General features: G+C 42.5%; 1 protein-coding gene across 7 annotated transcripts; it reads left to right on the top strand.

Moving 5' to 3' along the window:
• Window positions 1–2,941: 2,941 nt before the first annotated feature.
• Window positions 2,942–20,613, top strand: LOC139382049 (casein kinase I). Of its 7 annotated transcripts, XM_071126008.1 has the most exons (11): window positions 2,989–3,265; window positions 3,375–3,477; window positions 14,194–14,304; window positions 14,685–14,833; window positions 15,006–15,234; window positions 15,403–15,573; window positions 16,047–16,195; window positions 16,350–16,518; window positions 16,673–16,812; window positions 17,437–17,512; window positions 18,452–20,396. In XM_071126008.1, the coding sequence occupies exons 2-10, from the start codon at window positions 3,402–3,404 to the stop codon at window positions 17,467–17,469; spliced, it is 1,227 nt and encodes a 408-aa protein (XP_070982109.1). In that variant the 5' UTR covers window positions 2,989–3,265; window positions 3,375–3,401; the 3' UTR covers window positions 17,470–17,512; window positions 18,452–20,396. The 7 variants fall into 7 exon arrangements, with proteins under 7 accessions (XP_070982107.1, XP_070982105.1, XP_070982108.1 ...); XM_071126006.1 differs by lacking the exon at window positions 17,437–17,512 and having other exon boundaries at window positions 2,942–3,265; XM_071126007.1 differs by having other exon boundaries at window positions 2,968–3,477.
• Window positions 20,614–22,746: the final 2,133 nt, after the last annotated feature.

Here is a 22,746-nt window from a genome sequence, read left to right as displayed (position 1 = left end):
AACTGCATAGCTACAAAGTGAACTCGGTAGACAGGACACACTCTACAAAGTGTTTTTGAGAAGTTTTATTTTGAAAGGTAAACAAGTTATTCAACAGTACTGGTGTGATCCATAACAGGTGTCTAGACATGAATATGGGCCTATGTCCTAGAGTCATTCAGCTGTCATAGGTATAGATTACATGTCAGCATATTGTTTTCATAAGAGTGGAAGTGCTGAATGTACCTGCTATGATTGGATTAGTTTACCTCACATTGGCAGGCAGGCAGCAGGCTTACCAGCAGGCTGGGTTCTAACATGCAGCAGTCGTGTGTGTACTTGTGCATGCACTAGCTAATTGTAAGGGGTTTTATAGTACCGTTGTCTTGGGTCAATGGGAATGTATTTCCACTAGTGGAGGCGGCTGAGGGGAGGACGTTTCATAATAATGGCTGGAACGGGGTTAATGGAATGGCATCAAACACATATCACTCCACTACTTCTGCTGCAGCCATTACCACAAGCCCGTCCCCAATTCAACCTCCTGTAGTTTCCACATAAAGACGCCAACACAATCATGAGTGACTTTGTAGGCTATTAGCTTTTGTTTGTTGACATTTATCAAAGAAAGAAAAACAATTAGATTTGCTGTCCAATTAAAATATTTAGGCTACACAAATAAATAATTTTATTACAGAAATAAATCATTTTATTGAACATTAAATCAGAATAAGCAAAATACCTAGTTTGTTGACATTTATCAAAGAAAGAAAAACAATTAGCATTGCTGTCCAATTAAAATATTTAGGCTACACAAATAAATAATTTTATTACAGAAATAAATCATTTTATTGAACATTAAATCAGAATAAGCAAAATACCTAGAAACATTGTAATAACAAAGTCATGATCAAATCTTTCCTGTATGTTTCTCTGCTGAACTTCATTATACAAGTACACAATACTTTTTGATCTCTGTTCTTTCTCGTCCCTCCTGCTCCGTGTATTGTGAAACACGTGCAGTCCAAATTGCATAATCCAAACATCAAGAGCTGCCGTCTGAGGGGCCAAACCACATAAATAGTGCCCCTAACAATTTCAGGGATTGGTCCATATGCGACCAATCACAAAAATCACAAACGCTCTTCAGATTAGTGGGCGTGGCCTCCAGGGTTTGGAGCTCTGTCATGAGTGAGAAAGCTTGTCTGTCTGTTCCTGAGCCATAGAAAGTCCTATTGACACTGAATCCTATTTCCGCAATTTGCAATGTATGTTTTTGACATTCTTAGAATGGTTTGAAATACAATTGACAGTTTACATTGTGAGAATTATATTTTTGCTCAGTTGTTCTGTATGCAATATATGTACAATGAGACCTATTAGAGTTTTTAGGGGGTTTTCCTGTGCCTGAGACACAGACACACACAACCATCTCTTAGCATGTCTTGACCTCAATGGCCTGACTTGCTGAGGCATCTTGAACTTAAGTCTAGAAATGAAAACAAATACTATTAAAATAGGAAAATGGGCAAACATGAGTAATGGCAATTTATGAATGACTGAATGTTTCCATTTTGAAGAAAACAGTATATGAGCTGTCCCTATATGAGCAGTTGACAGAGCCAGTAGGAGCCAGTAGTCATTTCCTTCTCCTGACCCATGGCCCAGTGATTTGTGTCTATCCTAGATGTCTCCCTTCAAATAATATGCACCAAGGAAAAGTTAGACGCTGGGAGAGAGAGAGCTTTATCAACCTACTTCTATCTCTATCATGCTCCGTCCACAACAAGAAATATGTGTTTTCTCTAAGGCATGCATCCATCATCAACAGTTTTTTCTGCAGTTTGAATATCTTATTCTGAGTAGAAAAAAGAATGGATATTGTTAAAATTCTGAATCTCAAAATAATGACTCCCCCTGCACAGTATCCAAGACTAAACAACTAGGCCATGCAAGGTTCATGGATTCATTTGGCCTTTTTCCTGCTCCCATACTAAATAATCCTGTATATTTAGGGTATTTTGGTCTATTCAGCCCCAGACGAGTGGCTGTGTCACAGGATTACTGAGAGTGCAGGACAGGATTTATCCCTGATGTAACTTGTCTATCTCTATCTGTTTGTTTATCGTGTGTGTGCATGCGTGTGTGTTCGTACATATATTCATATGTCCTTGCTTGCCTGTCTTTTTGCTTTCTGTTGTTGTCCTCTCTGCTGATTTGGCCTCAAATAATTCAGGTCACAGTATATACCTTAGCCACTGTGACATCATGGCATTAGGGGTAGATTTAAGAACCCCCAAAATCCTAACCTAATTAGGGGAAACCACATACTGTGACACCTTAGATCAGTGTCTAAGGAAATGGCACCCTATTCCCTAGTGCACTACTTTTGACCAGGGCCCATAGGTTTCTGGTCAAGTGTAGTGCACAATATAGGGAATAGGGTGCCATTTGGGACATATGTCAACTTCAACCTACTCTGTATGGGGTGGTGACCTACTGTGCCTCAGGTTGTTTGTACATCACTTCGTTTTTAGATGAGTGTGATTGCCTAGCATTCTAGCTATACATTCTATAATATGTTTTGTCCTTAACTCTTAGAACATGACACGAGGAAACAGAAAATTACATTATATTTCAAGTCTGTACATTTCCCTAGATCCTGCCATCTAGGTGCAACAAGGCGATACAGACAAAGACAATACCGATATAACTGTCCCCTCGAGTGGCTGTGTGACCGGACTCAGTACTTTTTTCATAGTTTCACCATCATTGTTGACAGGTTGTATGTTATGCCCATATTGATGCAGAAGTCCTGTTTATAAACATGAAATAGTACGTATTTAGTGTTAGTTCGATTTTTTTATTCAGCGTATCAGTCTTTCTACATACAAAGTAACACTTTAATCATTTCCAAAGACCAATGCGCCCTCTTTAAATGTGACCTGCGCAGGGTTGCTAGGAGAAATGATGTCACAAGCGAATGCCAGCCAGCCAGCCAGCCAGTCCACAGTGGAAGAAATTCCTACAGTGGAGAAGAGGCTATTTTTATTTTTCGTTTTTAGAAGGCTTCCATCAAAATCCGTCTCCATCGTTCTTGATTTTGGGAAGGATGATATCAAAAACAGCTAGAACATAATCTACACATTCTAAGCTTTCAGGCAATACCAATATCGTGGTGTTCTGAAGAAAATATAGATATAAAAGGGATGGGGACAACTGGATTGTTACAGAAGGAACTTGATCTTCTGGGATTCATGGGGAGGGGGGGCGTCTGAATAAAGGGGTTTGTATTCCAGCAAAGTAAGGTGATATTTGGGGTGGATTGGTAACCAAAAAGAGCAACAACACCAAGGTTGACTTTTTTTTCTTTCTCAAAACAACACATTCTGAAGGTTGCTTCGTAAGAATAACGTTGAACCATGGAATTGAGAGTGGGAAACCGATACAGGCTGGGCAGGAAAATTGGAAGTGGATCTTTTGGAGATATCTATTTGGGTGAGTAGCTAGCTAACGAAAATGTCATTATTACACATCGTTACAGTAGGTTGGCTAACGTCAATCGAACATTTTAAACTAGCTAACGTTAGCTAGCTATCATATACAGCGTCTCTAACATGCTAACCTAGCTCGCTACATTGCTAACATTAATCCAAACCAGCTAGCTAGCTACGTTAGCTGGCCAGCTGATGGGAATTTGCAAATATGTTATTGGGTAGCATGACCAAAACAAACTGTCAATTCCCAGCACCTATTGTCCCCTTGGCAAGCCAATAACGTTCGCTTGCTACGTTGGCCACCATCCAGATAGTTACCTAGCCTTAGCTTGGATCACGAATGAGAGGCTTTTTGAAAATGTATAAGTTAGCTAGTTCACTTCACAAACCGACCGAACAAGTCACCAAGCCCAACAGAGTTTGCCAGTAGTCATCCCATCTGTCAGTTAATTTCAAGGGCTGGAGGGCAGTTAGCTAGCTGCAGTAGAGCTAGCCAAATGTCCTTCCCAAGCAGTTGCACTCAGTATACGATGGGCAATGAAGCCCTTTATCTGCTTCCATACATCCAGATTAGTTCGTGGATACCATTTCTCTGTGTCCGTATGACGGAAGTTATAGGTAGTTTACCAGCCAATGATTGGAAGTCTATGGAATCTACAAACATGCTAGCAGTTGCCATAGACTTCCAGTCATTGAGCTGACGCTAGTTAGCAATTGCACTAACGCTAATTGGCAAATTCCTTCAAACTGCACACAGAGACATAAATGGTATCCACGAGTTAATCTGGCTCTAGGGAAGTAGATAAAATGATTCAATGCCAAAATACTGAAGTATCCCTTTAAGAGTTGTGTTGACATCTAGTTGTTTTTAGTGTGTATGTGGCCCTGTGGTTTTTCCAGTCAGCTGGTATCTGAAATTACATTCTGATATGTTATCACCCCCAGGGTTGAGCTCACAGACCTTTGTCATAAGGTACGATGAACAGTTACTGCGTTTTGCATGAGTCAATTTGAATCTTGTCATGCCATAACTGTAATGGTTTTGTTATAATGCTGATATGCTTCCTGGAGTGAAGTCATGTTTTTTTTCTTTGGGTAGTCCTAATATTCCTCCCCATGTTGAATGCTGAATAGGTTTTACTGGACCCAATCCAGTGTTTGAATTTGGTGTATGTTCTGGCCTCATTGTAGGTGTGTTCAGTTGTCTGTAGGAACTCCTGTGGTTGAGTTGAAGCAGGAACAGCCACAGAGTTGGACATGATTCTACAGCTTCTTGGCACTACTGTAGTTAGTGTATACAGGCAGAAAGAGCTTATTGTTTATGTGGATGACATCAGTGAAGCTTCTAACAGCCATGTCATTGTTTCACAAACCGTCAGTGTGTAACATATGAGAAAGTCAGATCAGATTATAACCCCCACTACTGCCCTGCCTGTGGTAGCCTGTCACGAGTCAAAACACCCCAGCTCTCCACCCTGCCCCTTTTCTAAACAAATAGGTCTAAACTCCATGTAAGTCCAAAAGGTTAGCAGATGTTAATGTTTTGTGTAGCGAAATGCTTGTGCTTCTAGTTCTGACAGTGCAGTAATATCTAACAATTTCACAACTAACTTATCCACACAAGTGTAAAGGGATGAATATGTACATATAAATATATGAATGAGCGATAGCTGTGCGGCATAGGTAAGATGCAGTAGATGGTATAGAGTACAGTATATACATATGAGATGAGTAATGTAGGGTATGTAATCATTATATAAAGTGGCATTGTTTAAAGTGACTAGTGATACATGTATTATATCCAATTATTAAAGTGGCTAGAGATTTGAGTCTGTATGTTGGCAGCAGCCACTCAATGTTAGTGATGGCTGTTTAACAGGCTGATGGCCTTGAGATAGAAGCTGTTTTTCAGTCTCTCGTCCCAGCTTTGATGCACCTGTACTGACCTCGCCTTCTGGATGATAGCGGGGTGATGGCTCGGGTGGTTGTTGTCCTTGAGGATCTTTTTGGCCTTCCTGTGACATCGGGTGATGTTGGTGTCCTGGAGGGCTGGTAGTTTCCCCCGGTGATGCGTTGTGCAGACCTCACTACCCTCTGGAGAGCCTTACAGTTATGCCACTGTACAGTTACTCGTCCAACGCTCTAACCATTGCACTCCACGAGGAGCCTGCCTGTTACGCGAATGCCTTAGAAGCCAAGGTAAATTGCTAGCTAGCATTAAACTTATCTTAGAAAAAAACAATCAATCATAATCACTAGTTATAACTACTAATCCAGTTTAGCAGGCAATATTAACCAGGTGAAATCGTGTTTCTTTCTCTTGCGTTCATTGCACGCAGAGTCAGGGAATATGCAACAGTTTGGGCTGCCTGGCTCATTGCGAACTAATTTGCCAGAATTTTACGTAATTATGACATAACATTGAAGGTTGTGCAATGTAACAAGAATATTTAGACTTAGGGATGCCACCCGTTAGATAAAATACCGAACGGTTCCGTATTTCACTGAAATAATAAACGTTTTGTTTTTCGAAATGATAGTTTCCGGATTTGACCATATTAATGACCAAAGGCTCGTATTTCTGTGTGTTATTATGTTATAATTAAGTCTGATTTGATAGAGCAGTCTGACTAAGCAGCAGCAGGCCCGTAATCATTCATGCAAACAGCACTTTCGTGCGTTTTGCCAGCAGCTCTTCATAAGCACAGCGCTGTTTATGACTTCAAGCCTATCAGCCTAATGGCTGGTGTCACCAATGTGAAATGGCTAGCTAATTAGCTGGGTGTGTGCTAATACCGTTTCAAAAGTCATCCGCTTTTAGATTTGGAGTAGTTATTCCCCTTGCGCTGCAAGGGCTGCGATGGGTAACGTTGGTGGTGCGATGGGTAACGCTGCTTCGAGTGTGGCTGTTGTCGATGTGTTCCTGGTTCGAGCCCAGGGAGGAGCGAGGAGAGGGATGGCAGCTATACTGTTACACTGGCAATACTATCGTGCCTATAAAAACATTGAATAGTCCAAGGTATATGAAATACAAATGGTATAGAGAGAAATAGTCCTATAAATACTATATTAACTGCAACCTAAAACCTCTTACCTTGGAATATTGAAGTCGCATGTTAAAAGGAACCACCAACTTTCATATGTTCTCATGTTCTGAGCAAGGAACTTAAACGTTTGTTTTTACATGGCACATATTCTACATGGCACACATTTTTACATGGCACATATTACTTTCTTCTCCAACACTTTGTTTTTGCATTATTTAAACCAAATTGAACATGTTTCATTATTTATTTGAGGCTAAATTGATTTTATTGATGTCTTATATTAAGTTAAAATAAGTGTTCATTCAGTATTGTTGTAATTGTCATTATTACAAATAAATAAATAAATAAATGCTGATTAATCGGTATCGGCTTTTTTGGTCCTCCAATAATTGGTATCGGCGTTGAAAAATCATAATCGGTCGACCTCTAATCCAGATGGGTTAGGGCAGTGTGATTGCGTCGTCTGTGGACCTATTGGGGTGGTAAGCAAATTGGAGTGGGTCTAGGGTATCAGGTAGCGTGGAGGTGATCCTTGACTAGTCTCTCAAAGCACTTCAAGATGACAGTAGTGAGTGCTACGGGGTGATAGTCATTTAGCTCAGTTACCTTAGCTTTCTTGGAACCACAACAATGGTGGCCCTCTTAAGCATGTGGGCGCAGCAGACTGGGATAGGGATTGATTAAATATGTCCTTAAACACACCAGCCAGCTAGTCTGCGCAGCTAGGGATGCTGTCTGGGCCGGCAGTCTTGCGAGGGTTAACCCGTTTAAATGTTTTACTCACGTTGGCCACGGTGAAGGAGAGCCCACAGGTTTTGGAAACGGGCCTTGTCAGTGGTACTGTATTGTTCTCAAAACGAGCAAAGAAGTTGTGTAATTTGTCTGGGAGCAAGACGTCTGCGACGGGGCTGGTTTTCTTTTTGTAATCCGTGATTGACTGTAGACCCTGCCACATACGTCTCATGTTTGAGCCGTTGAATTGTGACTCTACTTTAAACTGACGCTTAGCTTGTTGGATTGCCTTGCGGAGGGAATAGCTACACTGTTTGTATTTGGTCGTGTTTTCCGGTCGCCTTGCCATGATTAAAAGCAGTGGTCCGCGCTTTCAGTTTTGCGCAAATGCTGCCATCAATCCACGGTTTCTGGTTAGGGAAGGTTTTAATAGTCACCGTGGGTACAACATCACCGATGCACTTGCTAATAAATGTGCACACAGCCTGTCCATAGCCTCATGATCAGCTTGTCCATAGCCTCGTGATCAGCCTGTCCATAGCCTCGTGATCAGCTGTTAATACATTTTTGTGAAGCAATGGGTGGTTATGTTGACACTTTTAATTTGAGGGCTTTATCTAAATCTGTGCAACCACTTATTGATAAGGGTAAACTGGTGGATTTTTGTCTTTTAGGGTTGCCTATAGCACATGCTCGTTTAGCTTCACTTTAGCAGGCGTATAATATATAGGTTATACGAATGGTGCATTAATATATTAACTTCTAACTTACGCATCTCTGTCTTCACTGTTCCCTTCTTGCACAATTCACGCATCTCCGCTGGCACTGGCCTCTTCCTCTCTAGCTCTTGAACGAGTAGCCTGTAAGCCAGGGATCTCCAACCTTTTCTAGCATGAGAGCTACTTTAAAAAAATAAAACATGTCACATGGTTCTCTTTTTCTCTCTTTTTTCTAGCTTTCAAATAGGAACATTCTCTTTTCTCCTGCAACGCCTCCCTGGAAGAAGTAGTGCACTGTCAAAATACCTGGTAAAATCATGGTTAATAAACAACTCTAAGGGGCAGGGGGGGGGGCTATAAAATCAGATTTTTGGCCCCCTCAAATTCTGATATTTTCACATTGTTTTCTGTTTCATTTTTCCTGGTTTTAGATTTTTGTTTTTCTCTCGCAATTACAGTTCTTAGCAAAACAACAACATTGGATGTTCTGAGTCAATGTTTAAATCACATCAGAAAACCTTTTGGGGGGGGGGGGGGGGGGGGCGTCTGGAATAAAACTAAATTGATTTGAGTGTAATTCCCCTTTAATTGCGCCTCTGGCCCTTTTTAATTGTGCGTCTAGTGAGTGAGGAATGTGCCGGTCTAGAAATGTTTCTGTACGGCTGCTGCTGCTAGAAGCTTAACGTGTAAAGTGCTGGTTTCATGAGTTGAAATAAAAGATGATGTTCCATGAGCACAAAAAGCTTATCTCAAATGTTGTTCACAAATTTGTTTACATCCCTGTTAGTGAGCATTTCTCCTTTGCCAAGATAATTCATCCACCTGACAGGTGTGGCATGTCAGGAAGCTGATTAAACAGCATGATCACCTTGTGCTGGGTATAATAAAATTCCTCTCTCTAAAACACACAACACAATGCCACAGATGTCTCAAGTTAAGGGAGTGTGCAATTGGCATGCTGACTGCAGGAATGTCCACCAGAGCTGTTGCCAGACAATTTAATGTTAATTTCTCTACCATATGCTGCCTCCGTTGTTTTAGAGAATTTGTCAGTACATCCAACCGGCCTCACAACCGCAGACCACATGTAACCACGCCAGCCCAGGACCTCCCCATCCGGCTTCCTCAACTGCGGGATTGTCTGAAAGGAGGGTGGGGGGTGCTGAGGGTTATTTCTCTGTAATAAAGCCCTTTTGTGGGGCTTTGGCTGAGCCTGGCTCCCAGGCCCACCCATGGATGCGCTCCTGCCCAGTGAAGTGAAATCCATAGATTAGGGCCTAATTTATTTAAATTGACTAATTTCCTTATGTGAACGGTAACACAGTAAAATCTTTTAAATTGTTGGATGTCGCATTTATATTTTTGTTCAGTGTAGATACAAATGGTATACATACTCATGATCTACTTCTTCCAGGTAAGTCTACTTTGCATTTAACATTTTAATTGCGACGGTTTCTGTTTTTTCCTTCAACCCACACAGGTTATCACATCAACTGGCTACACACAGTGATACACAAACGCGCACTACACAGACGGGCAAAATTGATGGAAATTGGCAGATAGTTAGGTTTGGCTTTTTAAGCCAATAGTCGCTAACCAGGGGTGGGATAATGTCAGTTGCTGGGGAATTGCGGTGTCTGACTTGTGAGATTTGTTTGCGAAAGTTTAAGATAAACATGAAAAATTGCATATACTTTCAGAATTGTTTGGCGAACTACTCATAGGTGGGCTTTGACCTGTTGGAGACCCCTGCTATAAACAATGAACAGCATTTTATATATATAATATAGGTTTATTGGTGGAGAGACGCATCGATTGACCATATTGCTTGCTGAATGGCTATAAAATAGGCTACAGCATTGTCAATGAACTGTCAGGAAAATTTGAATGGCGAGAGCGACGTGTAGCCTAGCTCTAGTGTGATGTGATCACTTTGGCTAAATTGATACCTTGCTGCACTTACTCATTGCAAATGTAAAACACAGGCAGAGAGAAATTTAGTGAATTCAAACAACAAACCCACAGACCTCTGTGGCAGTGCGCGGCCTGGCAGTGACAGTGTCCCAGATAATAATTTATGTTGGTCAACAGCTTATTAGTTTGCAAAAATATAAATTTAAAAAATCCAACATGTTCCGATGACAGTGTCCCAGATAATTTATATTGGTCAACAGCTTATTTGTTTGCAAAAAGATCAATTTAAAAAATCCAACATGTTCCGAATAAATAATTGACGGATTGTGGCAGGACGATATTTTGCAATTGGTGTGAAAGGCATCATAAACAAGACGTGCCCATATAAGGGTTTCCGTTAAGAAAATGTAGTGCCGGACATTCAACCGGAAGCATTTAAATCGACTGTACATTTGAGAAATTTACCGAACCCCTAAGCATTGGGTGCGTAACCTAGTAAAGGCGTCCACCCACGGTGCTCAGAATGACAAATCACATTTAGATTATGGTAATTAATTTTACACAGAACATGCAAATTGAGGATGCAATGATGTGTATCCTTACTTCGCACTTTGAAGATGTTAATAACTGTCCACGTGTACTTTTCCTCAGCCAACAACACGAGTACCAAACCGCAAAACCACCAGCCTATACATAGGCGGTGCGTGAGTTTCAAGTTTGGGGAAGCTCATTTTCACCATTAAAAATGCACCTTTTTATAATCAAGCATTCCATGCATCATCGCATTTGCAGGCATATGTAAGAGCCTTCTATTCGTAATTTGATAGTCATAATTTAGGATCATATAATTCAATCACTGTTCGCAAAAATATATATTTCAATGCATGGCCGTGTGTGGATGGCGTAGATGCCTGGCCTATAGGCTATATCAGATACGTTTCTTTCGCAGTGCGCACTCACCTTGGATTTGGCCTATGCTCTCCACTGGTGCCAATAAGATAGGCTATAGGCCTGCTGCTGTTCCCTCAATTAATAATTTTGATAACTAAAATACAGATTTGTCTTTTTCATTGTCTTTTCAGCAATGGTCATTTTGTTTTCCTACGATTGAATAGTTTAATTTTGTGATATGCCTGACCTGTACTTTTCACTGACCATCACAGCTCAACAATCTTCTATTTGTTATTTGCCGCACGCGCAATTGTTTCCTTTCCTTCCGACTGTAGGCAATGCGATTCAATACAATCCACAACGTAATCTTTCTTTTAAGGGGAAGCTAATGATCCTCTGTGGCCAAAGTATGTTTTAGTAGCCTGTTTTGAATTATTTGATTTATTCATGTATAGACAGGAATAGGCTTATTATGCCATATCATTTTGCCAATTCAATTAGGGAAAGCTTAGCTAGTATTAGTTTTCTTCCTAATTATTTGGACCAAAATATTGGACTTGAGAAAGGGCCTTTACTGAAAATAGGCTTTTTTTCAGTAATTAAATCTTGACTTGAGCATCTAATTCTTCTTAAAGATCCAGATAGTTTCCTAAAGTAGCCTTTATGAATGGACATAGGCCTATAAAGCGAATCATCAAACTCACAATCACATCCTGCAAAAGGACCCATCAACGCTGGTTTGGATAGGATTGTCCATTTGACACATTGTAGGAGCCAGAACAACCTTGTCGACTGCTGTTGAATAATTAATAGTCAGACTGCTTTATTTACTAGCAAGAAATGAAAATATGCATTGTGTAAAAAGAAGTCCACATCAAGCTTTTCTTTTTAGGCTTCTGCAACCCCGCTCGCTGCTGGAGCACCAAACAACAGTTGGAAAGAGGAGATGTAGACAAAGTTAGCGGGAGTGTTAACAATTATAAGCAGTTCTGCTATTAGATTAGGTTGATCTACATTGTAAATAAAGTTAATACAAAATGTGTGTAGGCCTATTAAACAGTTTGATGGCTATTTTATCTTCATCTATAAATGTCAATTACAGGGTTATTCAATTACTGTCACAGTCCTATTAAATGCACTGTTTGTGCATATTCAGGTTCAGAGACACTCACTGACCTTTGGGAAAGTAGATTTATTTTCTCCTTGCATGGCTGCAGTTTAACTTATGGTCAATATATAAATTGTGTTGCAGATGAGAAACCTCATGTCCAATGAAACTCAATGTTCCAACTCAACAGACATGAAGTGTAATGAAATTGCACCACTGAGTGGAGGTTTTTAATGAGTCGTGACTGAAATAGGAGACGTTTAGTGATAAGGCCAGCCCAGCCCACCCCACCTGCACCGAACCACTTAGGATATGGTGTGCGTGTTTTGCTTTTGACACCCTAGCTGGATTGCATAACCAGACCATACATCTATATCACTCTCCTAGGTCACATGAAACATTCTAACACTGAAATACTTATGTTGAGTTCATATAGTTTGACTACCACGTGAAGTACAATTTGTTCATTGCTAGAGCACGCAGACTTGACTGCCAATTTTGTGGATAAAAAAAAAACACTGCATTTGCTCAATGCTCATGAAGTCATCCATGTTTTGGAAGGCTAAACCGCTATGCCATGGGGAAAAAAAATAAACGTGTCAGTCCTAAGTGCCTAGTTCTTATCCATTGTAATGGGAGAGACAGAATGTCATTTCAGCGAGGGAATGGATTATTCTCCATCCCAGGTCAGCTGTGTTCCTGTGTACTCTTTAGGTGATTGGGGGGAGGGCATTCATCCTACTCACACACAGAGGGGAATGGGACACTCCAGTCAGCTGTAATTCTCTCAGATTAATGCAGCCCCCTTTATGTAACCACATGTACGACTCATCCAACATGTTATTGTGTGTTCATGGAGGTGTTAAGTGCTTTTCAGGAGAGGGTCTGAGTCATTCACTGGCTGGTGGCTCTGTTGTGTAGCTGACTCTCGCTTAGAGTTCCACACCTGGACTGTAGCCTACTTTTGAAATGAAATGTCAGATTTATAAAGCTCCCATTTCCCACTGCTAGCACACAAGCAGCAAATGTGCACATCTTCAATGCATTTTTAGACTTGTAGCTTTTGCAAGCTGCCTAAAGAGAAGTAGGCCCAGTTCTAAAGTAGAAGATTAGAGAAGTAGGCCCAGTTCTAAAGTAGCAGAATAGAGAAGTAGGCCCAGTACTAAAGTAGGATTCTGGTCACACATGCTGGCAGTACTCCTCATGAGGAAACGTTAAAGTTGGTTTGTTTACCTGTTTGAGTTGCATTATTTTGTGGCTGGTATGATATGAATGGGACTTGGTGTATATGCCTGTTACGAATCCCTTTTGGCCTGACAGTCTAGGGGGGGGGTGGTAATGAGACGCATAACATAACTCATGCAAATTATAATTGTGACAAAGTAAAAGTGTGAACGTAATAACCAGGACAACTGAAATCTACCGTCAAACTCAAGGTTTATTTGATAAACACACGGTAATGGGGGGAGCAGGAAAAGGGGCTGAGCTGGACCCAAGGAAAGAAACAAATATGCAAAAACACCCCTAAGCTAGACTAGCCTACTTTAACAACAGCTAACTAACTAACCAAAAATACAGTGGGTGGTCCGCCCAGTTCTAACTAGTGTGTTTAACAAAGTTTACCTACGGGTAGTGTATGCCCATGGGCGACTTGTCTTGGTTTCCCCCTTTTCCCACCAGCAAACACCATAACCAAAACAATACTCACAGGTGATGACAAAGTGCTATGGAGATGCTCAAACAAAAGAGAGGTTAATTAATACACAGAGAGCGAGTGAAGAACAGAGATCTACCAACATGGCATTTACAAAGAGATTGAGCTCTAGAGCAAACAAATGATGGGGTTTTTAAAACCATGGGGAAGGAACTGTGATAGGGTAGGAAACAGGAGGAGGTGTGTCTTCTGATTGATGGGTTGATTGTTGACTGATTGGGGAGTGATGATTTTCACCTGTGAGGGGAGAAGGAGAGAAAAGAAACACACACACACAGGATACACACACAGGATACTTGTATCCGTAACAATGCCCCGTCTACATTTGAGTCATTTAGCAGACACTCTTAACCATAATGGCTCTGGTTAAGTGTCTTGCTCAAGGGTACGTCGACAGATTTTTCACCTGTCAGTCAGCACATCGCCAGGCCCACATCGCCAGTCCCCTCCCTTACTGGTCAGGTAAAACTGTCCAGGCCCTAGTCCTTTATAAGCCTAAATCATACTCTGAACTGAAAGCAATAACACACCTGGTGGCTCTTTATCCATCTACATACATTTGTATTGACAGTATTTCCTCTTTCTCCCCCAGGCACAGACATCTCAGTGGGAGAGGAGGTCGCCATTAAACTGGAATGTGTGAAGACCAAACACCCACAGCTCCACATAGAGAGTAAGATCTACAAGATGATGCAGGGAGGAGGTGAGACATGGGTCTGAAACATTATACATGGGCTCCCCCTTCTATCTACACCCTTCATCTTCCTTCTCACCCTATTTTCCCCCTTCCCCCAATGTCCAGTGATGTGAAAACCACATTATCAAGCAGGCAGGCAGGCAGTCATCCACATGAGTCAGTCATGCCAGCCAGCAGCCTGAGCGAATAGAGACTCAGTGGAACCTGTCATCAGATCACAGAGACAGAGAAACAGCACTTGTGTGGGATAGGTATCACACAAGAAATCATGTTAAACCCGATAAAGAATGGGATTTCCTTTGGGTATCCTTACAAATCACACTCTCCCTTCCATTCCCTACAGTGGGCATCCTTATAAATCACTCTCTCCCTTCCATTCCTTACAGTGGGCATCCCATCCATAAAGTGGTGTGGAGCAGAGGGAGATTACAACGTGATGGTGATGGAGCTGCTAGGCCCCAGTCTGGAGGACCTGTTCAACTTCTGCTCCCGCAAGTTCAGCCTCAAGACTGTCCTTCTGCTGGCTGACCAGATGGTGAGACACAACTGACCATTAAATCCTCAGCTCTTATGCTGGCTATTAGGGTCCTCTGTATATTCTACAGTTATGGCCACTATGTGCTATAAAATCTGCTAACAAATTAGAAGCGCAAAGTAAAGCTGTCCAGGAGGTGTAGTGGCCACCCCTGCTCTCCTCTCTTCTCCAGATCAGCCGGATTGAGTACATCCACTCTAAGAACTTCATCCACAGAGATGTGAAGCCTGACAACTTCCTGATGGGCCTGGGCAAGAAGGGCAACCTGGTGTACATCATCGACTTTGGCCTGGCCAAGAAGTACCGCGACGCCCGCACACATCAGCACATCCCCTACCGCGAGAACAAGAACCTGACCGGCACCGCACGCTATGCCTCCATCAACACCCACCTGGGAATAGGTAGGTCGCACACATACACTCACATCTAGAGGTTGATCACATGCGCGCACATTCCTCAGCACAAGCCTCATAGTGGAGCACTTTCCTTCGATCATGTCAGATCTGGAAAGGATGCTTTTTGAAGGTATTCGAACATGGCCAGTGTGACTTTCTCCTCTCCCTCTGCAGAACAGTCTCGTCGTGATGACCTGGAGTCTCTGGGTTATGTCCTGATGTACTTCAACCTGGGCTCTCTGCCCTGGCAGGGCCTCAAGGCCGCCACCAAGAGGCAGAAGTACGAACGCATCAGTGAGAAGAAAATGTCCACCCCCATCGAGGTGCTCTGCAAGGGATACCCCTGTGAGTAATGTGATTTTTTACATTTACTCCATCCTGGTTATAGTTTACTAAGGGTTTCTGTGCTTGTCATGTAACAATATACTCTTGGACTGTTTCTGTCCATTTGTCTTGTCCTTTCTGCACCTCTCTACAAAGAGATCATGCTGTGACCCTGTAAACATGGGACATAATTTCCCTTCCCGATGAGAAAGTATTCTGATTAAAAGATGATGAGAAAGTATTCTGATTAAAAGATGATGAGAAAGTATTCTGATTAAAAGATGATGAGAAAGTATTCTGATTAAAAGATGATGAGAAAGTATTCTGATTAAAAGATGATGAGAAAGTATTCTGATTAAAAGATGATGAGAAAGTATTCTGATTAAAAGATGATGAGAAAGTATTCTGATTAAAAGATGATGAGAAAGTATTCTGATTAAAAGATCATGAGAAAGTATTCTGATTAAAAGTAACACTTTTCTTCCTCCTCACAGCTGAGTTCTCCACCTACCTGAACTTTTGTCGTTCTCTGCGGTTCGACGACAAGCCAGACTACTCGTACCTCAGACAGCTGTTCAGGAACCTGTTCCACAGACAGGGCTTCTCTTATGACTACGTCTTTGACTGGAACATGCTCAAGTTTGTGAGTACTGCCTCTTAATTGTTAATTAACCAGGATGAAACATATTCATGATTTATTACACATTAGTCCTCTTAACCATTAGCTAATGGTACCTCAGAGGCAGCTTTCTGATCTAGTCTCCATTTCTATCCTTCTGACTGCCCCTAATTCCAAGGGGGCCAACCGTGCAGCGGAGGAGGCGGAGCGGGAGCGGAGGGACAGAGAGGATAGGCTGAGACACAGCAGGAACCCCGGGGCCAGGGGACTCCCTGCCGCCTCAGGACGACCCCGAGGAACACAGGACACGGCGCCGCCTACACCCCTCACACCCACCTCACACACAGGTTAGTGTTTCTGACGCACATCTTAACCCCCTCACACACAGGTTAGTGTTTCTGACGCACACCTAGATGACTTAGATGTATGGATTACTTAACAATGTGCTTGACTATTGTCTTGTCATGGTCAGGGAGCATAGTATTTATTTCTCCTCTCTAGCCAACACGTCTCCACGACCGGTGTCTGGTATGGAGCGGGAGAGGAAAGTGAGCATGCGGCTTCACCGGGGAGCTCCCGTTAACGTCTCCTCGTCCGATCTGACGGGATACCAGGACACCTCCCGCATGTCCACCTCACAGGTACAAGCTCGCCCCATCCCTAGCGTCACCCCCTCGGGCCTCACCAGATGACCCTTAACCTCATATGACCATGCCCCATCGTGACCCACTCCTGCAGAGAAATATGCAACACATAACTAATTAAGGTGTCTATAGTCGAAACTTGAAGCAGGAATGTCTCCTGACTGTCTTCAAATGTCAGTAAGAGTAGCTATACGTCTAGCAGTGCATCAGTAAGGCCAGGATCACATCAACATAATATTTTAAAACATGAATGAACATAAAGCTGTTTATTGGAGGGAGGAACTTCAGCTAGCTATGTAAAGGGCCCTGGCGTTAGCCTGCCAAAGCAAGACAAGGAGAAGAGGGGGAAGGAAATCCACACCAGGATTGAGAGGAAACCCTGAACATCTCCCCACTCTCCTTGGGCAGCGTCAACATCTCCCCACTCTCCTTGGGCAGCGTCAACATCTCCCCACTCTCCTTGCCCATGTCTTGACGTTTCCACCAGGTGGTCATGGACGTTTTTTATCTCCCACTCCCAGGGCATTGGTGTGACGGTAAGCATGCCATACTACAGACCCAGATCCACTTGTCTGACTTGCCCTACGGCCTTCTCTTTCCCTCCTTCCCCCCCAACCCCAGAATAGCATTCCCTTCGATCATCACGACAAGTAGAGGCTCGCCACATCCTCGTGTGATGGCCCGATGGCCACACTAGGTGAGTCCCGCTCAGGCTGGCGCTGTGTCCTAAAGCACCAGGGATGCACGTCTCCTGTCCTATTGGGCAGCACTGTCTGTCTGCAGGCTCTCCATTCCTCTCTGTTACACTATGAAAGGGGGTTGAGACCATGTGATCACTGGAGACAAGTAGCTTCAATGTTAGCAGCTAATATCGCTGATGACAATAGGAGCTAGACTTCAGCAGGCCAGACTCCTCCCTTTCATAGCGTACTGATCAGTGTGTGAGTCTTCATATCAAACACTGCTGCCCTTGAGAACTGGAGTGCTGCATTCCAGCCTTGTGATAACAAATACACGTGGGGAATTAGTGTTTCCCTTATTCCTGGCTGTCACCCCACCTAGCTCTGTGACCTGTGTCCTATCCTCCGCTCAGTGGCTTGTTGCAGTGGTTGGACTGTGGTGATGCCTGTCTGACGTTCTCCAGCATGTGACTGCATTAGGTCCTATTCTGCTCCTAACTCTCTAGTGTCCTTCAAACCCTCTCTCCCTTGACTTTTACCACTGCTCAATGCTGCATGGTTTTTCATACATCTCCAGAGATTCTCCTCAAGCTACAGTTTAGGTTCGCCACGGCTGAAAGCGTAAACTCTGGTGAATACTGAATTGAGTTTTATTTTTCTGGCACGTGAATGACGCACCAGACTAAAGCCATGTGATGAGGTGGCCCAACGCTGCCTACCCTCATCTATCACCCTCAGCATATCTGCTGCTGCTACTGAGAAATATGACAAGATGAAGCTATTTTCAACCCTTCATGCATGTCTTGAACCTTATGAAGAATATTGTACGTCTGGTATTTTTAAGGACATTTTAAGTGCAGAAGAGAAGTATAATGAATGATAAGATGGAGATTCCATGCAGAGAAGCTAGAGTAGAGATCCCTGCCTGCAAGTATAAAAGTTTCTCTTTCTCTCAGATGGTGCCTGGTATGATCCCTGGTGGCCTCCACTCTGCAGCGCCTCGATGAGACAATACCCACAATGCACCTGGCACAGCGGAGGACTGCACCAAGCCTGGCTCAACCAATCAGCTGCCAGCCAGCCTAACTACTTCAGAAACCATCGGAAGACCACCACTTTCCTCTCCTGACCTGGTGTTCTCTGGTTGATCCTCTCTTTTTCCCACTAGATCTCTTGTTCCTTTCCCGCTCGCCCTTGATTTCCTTGTACTCTCTCCCAAACACTTACAATCGTTGTGATAAAGAATCTCTGAACTACAGACCACATCTGCAACCTTTTTTTTGGGAGACATTTTCAACGTCTGTGCAGAGGCCGTGGTCTTTGCTGCCATGGCGATCTAACTGATTTAATTAAGACGACAAATGGAACGACAACAACCGCCACTGTTATCGCCATGGTTACTACTTATCATCCATGGCACTTTGTCAATAGACACCAATTTCTACTCCCACAGTACATTACTAAATAACCCTAATCGATAAATCTGATATGAATAGAGCTAATCGATAATTGCGGCTCTATTTGAAATGGATTGGTTTTGGTGACTGCTTTTCATTTGTACTTATTGACAGACCTCTTTTCTCTGACCACCAGCAGGCTTTTGTTTTCACAGCCCTGATCTGTAACTCTAAAGCCATTTGTAATATATACTATTTGCATGTTTTAACACTGGACATCCCTTTGACCAAGCTGAGGTGTATGAGTCAGGTGGAGGGTTTCAACTCTAAACCACAATTGAAGTCTGTTTTCTTTATGGGGTTCTATGATCAACATCCCTCAAGTTGTATGTGTTATGGAGGGGCCCCTGTTAAGGTTTCCTCTTCTCACACTGAGTCAGACTGCCTCATGGTCTACTGTACAGATCTACATTCTCATTCTGTTATTTGTATTGTTTCTAGGCTGTGAAATTGTATTTTAATGAAGATGTGAAATGTTTCAGCCTTTTCCCTTTTTGGTTTCCTTATTGTGGTGAATTTGGGTTTCTGACCGTAGGTCTCACTTGGGGCTGCTCTAAAGTGGGACATCACTGTCCTATAATCGGTCTGTTTTGGGCTGTCAATCATTGTCTGTTCCCAGGCTTTTGCCTTGTCTGTCCACAAAGATGAAGTGCAGGATTGTTTTAGTTGGAGTTCCTCAAATACACCAGATACCCAGAGACTTAAGTGTGTGTTAAATGGCTGCCATTTTAAACTATAATTTGTTTTGAGTGTGAATGGAGTTTTTATATCAAAGGCTCACAATTACTTACTGGCTCCATGTGAACACTGGTGTTATTTTTACATGTTTTGAGAAGTAAAATGGTCCTGCACTGATGTGGCTAGAAGCAGTTGACTAAACCGCTGTGATTACTTCATCTATTCCCTGATAAAATAACCGATTTACACTTCTCTTGGGTGGGCTATGGCCTTGGACGTTCCAGTTGATGGTCGTGTTCCCCTGCTCAGACGTTGCATGCATCGACCAGTGATTGCATGCCACATCGAATGTGCCGTCAGGTACCTGATTGCGATAATGTGGTTAGCTGATGCGTTGTAAGATCTAGCATGCGTCGGCAAGGCCTGGGCAGTAACACGCCATGTTCTCCGCCACTGGTTCTCAGCAAAGAGTGGAGCAAGAGTTTGGGATATTCAATTCGACCTCTGAGGATAATTTCAATCAGCAAGATGAGATTTAAGGGCGGGCACAGCTGAACTGTTGCCATGGTTCAGCTCTATAGGACTGTTTTAATGCTGACCTCATTATTGACTAGTCATTTCTGGTTTGACTCATGGCCAGTTTGGTCAATCACTGACTCACCCTCCTATGTGTAATTAACTAAACTACCAGCTTTAAGAATATTCCTTTATCTCCCATTTGTGTACTTTTTAAAAACTGTAAATAAATGAAGTACTTTGTGTACTACCCTGTGTGCTTTCATTTTCAAATGTTATTTTTTTGTATTTATGGATGTTTTAATGTCTACCACCAGACATGAACACTATGATTGCCCTAAACTGGGACACCTGATGGGAAGAGAAAGACACCCAAAAGACAAGTGGAGATGAAGGACTGTGACCCTACCTGGGGAACCCTCACCAAGAAGATTAAGATAATGGGTGTAATGCCAACCTAATGGGGCACCTATCTAGGATATATAAACAGGTGCATTATGAGTGTCTGATTCAGATGTTGTGACCTGTCACATGTAATACCTGAGTAAATGATTATGCTTGCATTTTACTTAACTCTCCGACGCTAGTTATTCACATACACATAACATGGTGTCAGAAGTGTGAACCCAAAGCCAAGCACTAAGGAAAAAGGGATAAGGTATGTGGACAATCTAGTCACTATCGGATAAACGCAAACAAGTGAGCGAGGACGACAACCCTGCAGTGTCAGTCAAATTCCGGTGTCTAGCGCCATGGATATGAAATGCGATTTGTATCAAAACTGGTTGTTTTTCCATGATCAGTGGGAAAATGATGAAATTCCTACAGGTTTAGATAAAAATGAGCGCCATATGCTTCAGCGTCACCTAGATCTGGGGGAAGAGGATAGAGCAACATTTTACAAAGACATTTTGAACCCACTCGTAATGTGATTTATGAAATATTTGTTTTTAACACGTGAACAAACTCAAGCAGAGATGTCTGGTCAATATGCTATGAGGCTGCGTCAATTGTCTGATTCATGTGATTTCGGGTCAATGAGAGACGAAATGATCAGAGACAGACTTGTGATTGGCTGTAAAGGTAAGAGCAAGTATGCCATGTGAACCCCAATTTACTCTGACCAAAGCCATAGATGTATGTAGAGCAAGCGAACAGATCCAATTAATAAAGATGAACAGAATCTCAATTATGCCACTCGGAACAAATAGAGACCATGTCGATAAAAAATGGAAACAATTCATCAAACAGTGATATGGCAGAAAAATACTAAACATGGGTGCATGTACTGTGGATCAACACACGCAAAAGCCAAATGCCCCACATATTGGGTTATATGCAAATTCTGTGGAATAAAATTAAACATTTTGCTAAAGTGTGCAGACAAAGATAAAGTAAGCCTGTCAATCTGCTAGAACACATACATGCAGTGATCATAATGCTGATGAAGAAGTGGACATGCTATACATGACAGACTTTGAACAATTATGTTCAAAGATAAATGGTAACTGATTTAATCCAAGCAGCACTATCAAACGCCAGCTAGACAGTGGCTCAACTGTTAATATACTCAACTACAGAGACTTTATGCAAGTACTGCAGGATGGAGATGCAAAGCCACAACCAAGCAAGGTATGATGGCTCGGTTATTACACCAGTAGGGGAGTGTGAACTACAAGCCAATCATGATGGGGAAACATGTGCTAAAATTCCAAGTGGTGAAAACCTTGCAAAAGCCTCTCCTTTCAGCAGAAACATGTGAAAAGCTTAAGTTGCTACAGCTCAAACACCAACATTCATCATGTCAGCACTAAAGAAAAACAAAAGGCCCCATCAGACTTGAACACCTGAGGCAATACTGAAACAGTTTGAGGACATTTTTGAAGGGATGGGGCTCTGCCAGGTGAGCTTCGCCTGGTGGTGGATGAGTCTGTTAGACCAGTTCAACAGCTTCCCCGGTGAATCCCTATTCCACTGAAGGAAAATATACTGAAGGCTGTTGATTCAATGGAGTAACCGGGTGTCATTACGAAGGTCACCAAACCTTCATGGTTGTGGTGGAAAAGCCTGGTAAAATAAGAGTCTGCCTTGGTCCAAGTGCCCCGAACAAAGCCTTATGTAGGACACATTACCAAATGCCTGCCATTGAAGAGATACTGCCAAGCCTGCCAAAAGCAAAAATCTTTTTGGTTATGGATGTAACAAATGGGTACTGGCAGGGTACGTTTGAATGAAGATAGTAGTTACCTCAGAACATTTTGGACCCCCAATGGTAGATACTGATGAACAAGGTTACCTTTTGGAGTGAAACCAGCTGCAGAGGAATATCAGCTTTATCAACATGATGCACTTCAGGGACTGCCAGGAATAAGCATCATAGCTGATGACATCCTGGTATACGGCTGTGGTGTCACGATGGAAGAAGCAGTACAGGACCATGACCACAACCTGACTCAGCTCTTACAAAGAGTAAGGGAAATTAATCTAAAGCTGAATAAAGACCTCAGGCTCACAATTATTACATACATGGGACATGTTTTGACAGCTGAAGGCCTGAAGCCAGACCCCAAGAAGGTGGAGGCAGTACAGCAAATTCCCCC

Source organism: Oncorhynchus clarkii, chromosome 23, assembly GCF_045791955.1.
Source record: "Oncorhynchus clarkii lewisi isolate Uvic-CL-2024 chromosome 23, UVic_Ocla_1.0, whole genome shotgun sequence".
NCBI lineage: Eukaryota > Metazoa > Chordata > Actinopteri > Salmoniformes > Salmonidae > Oncorhynchus > Oncorhynchus clarkii.
This window is presented reverse-complemented; position numbering and strand designations above follow the sequence as displayed.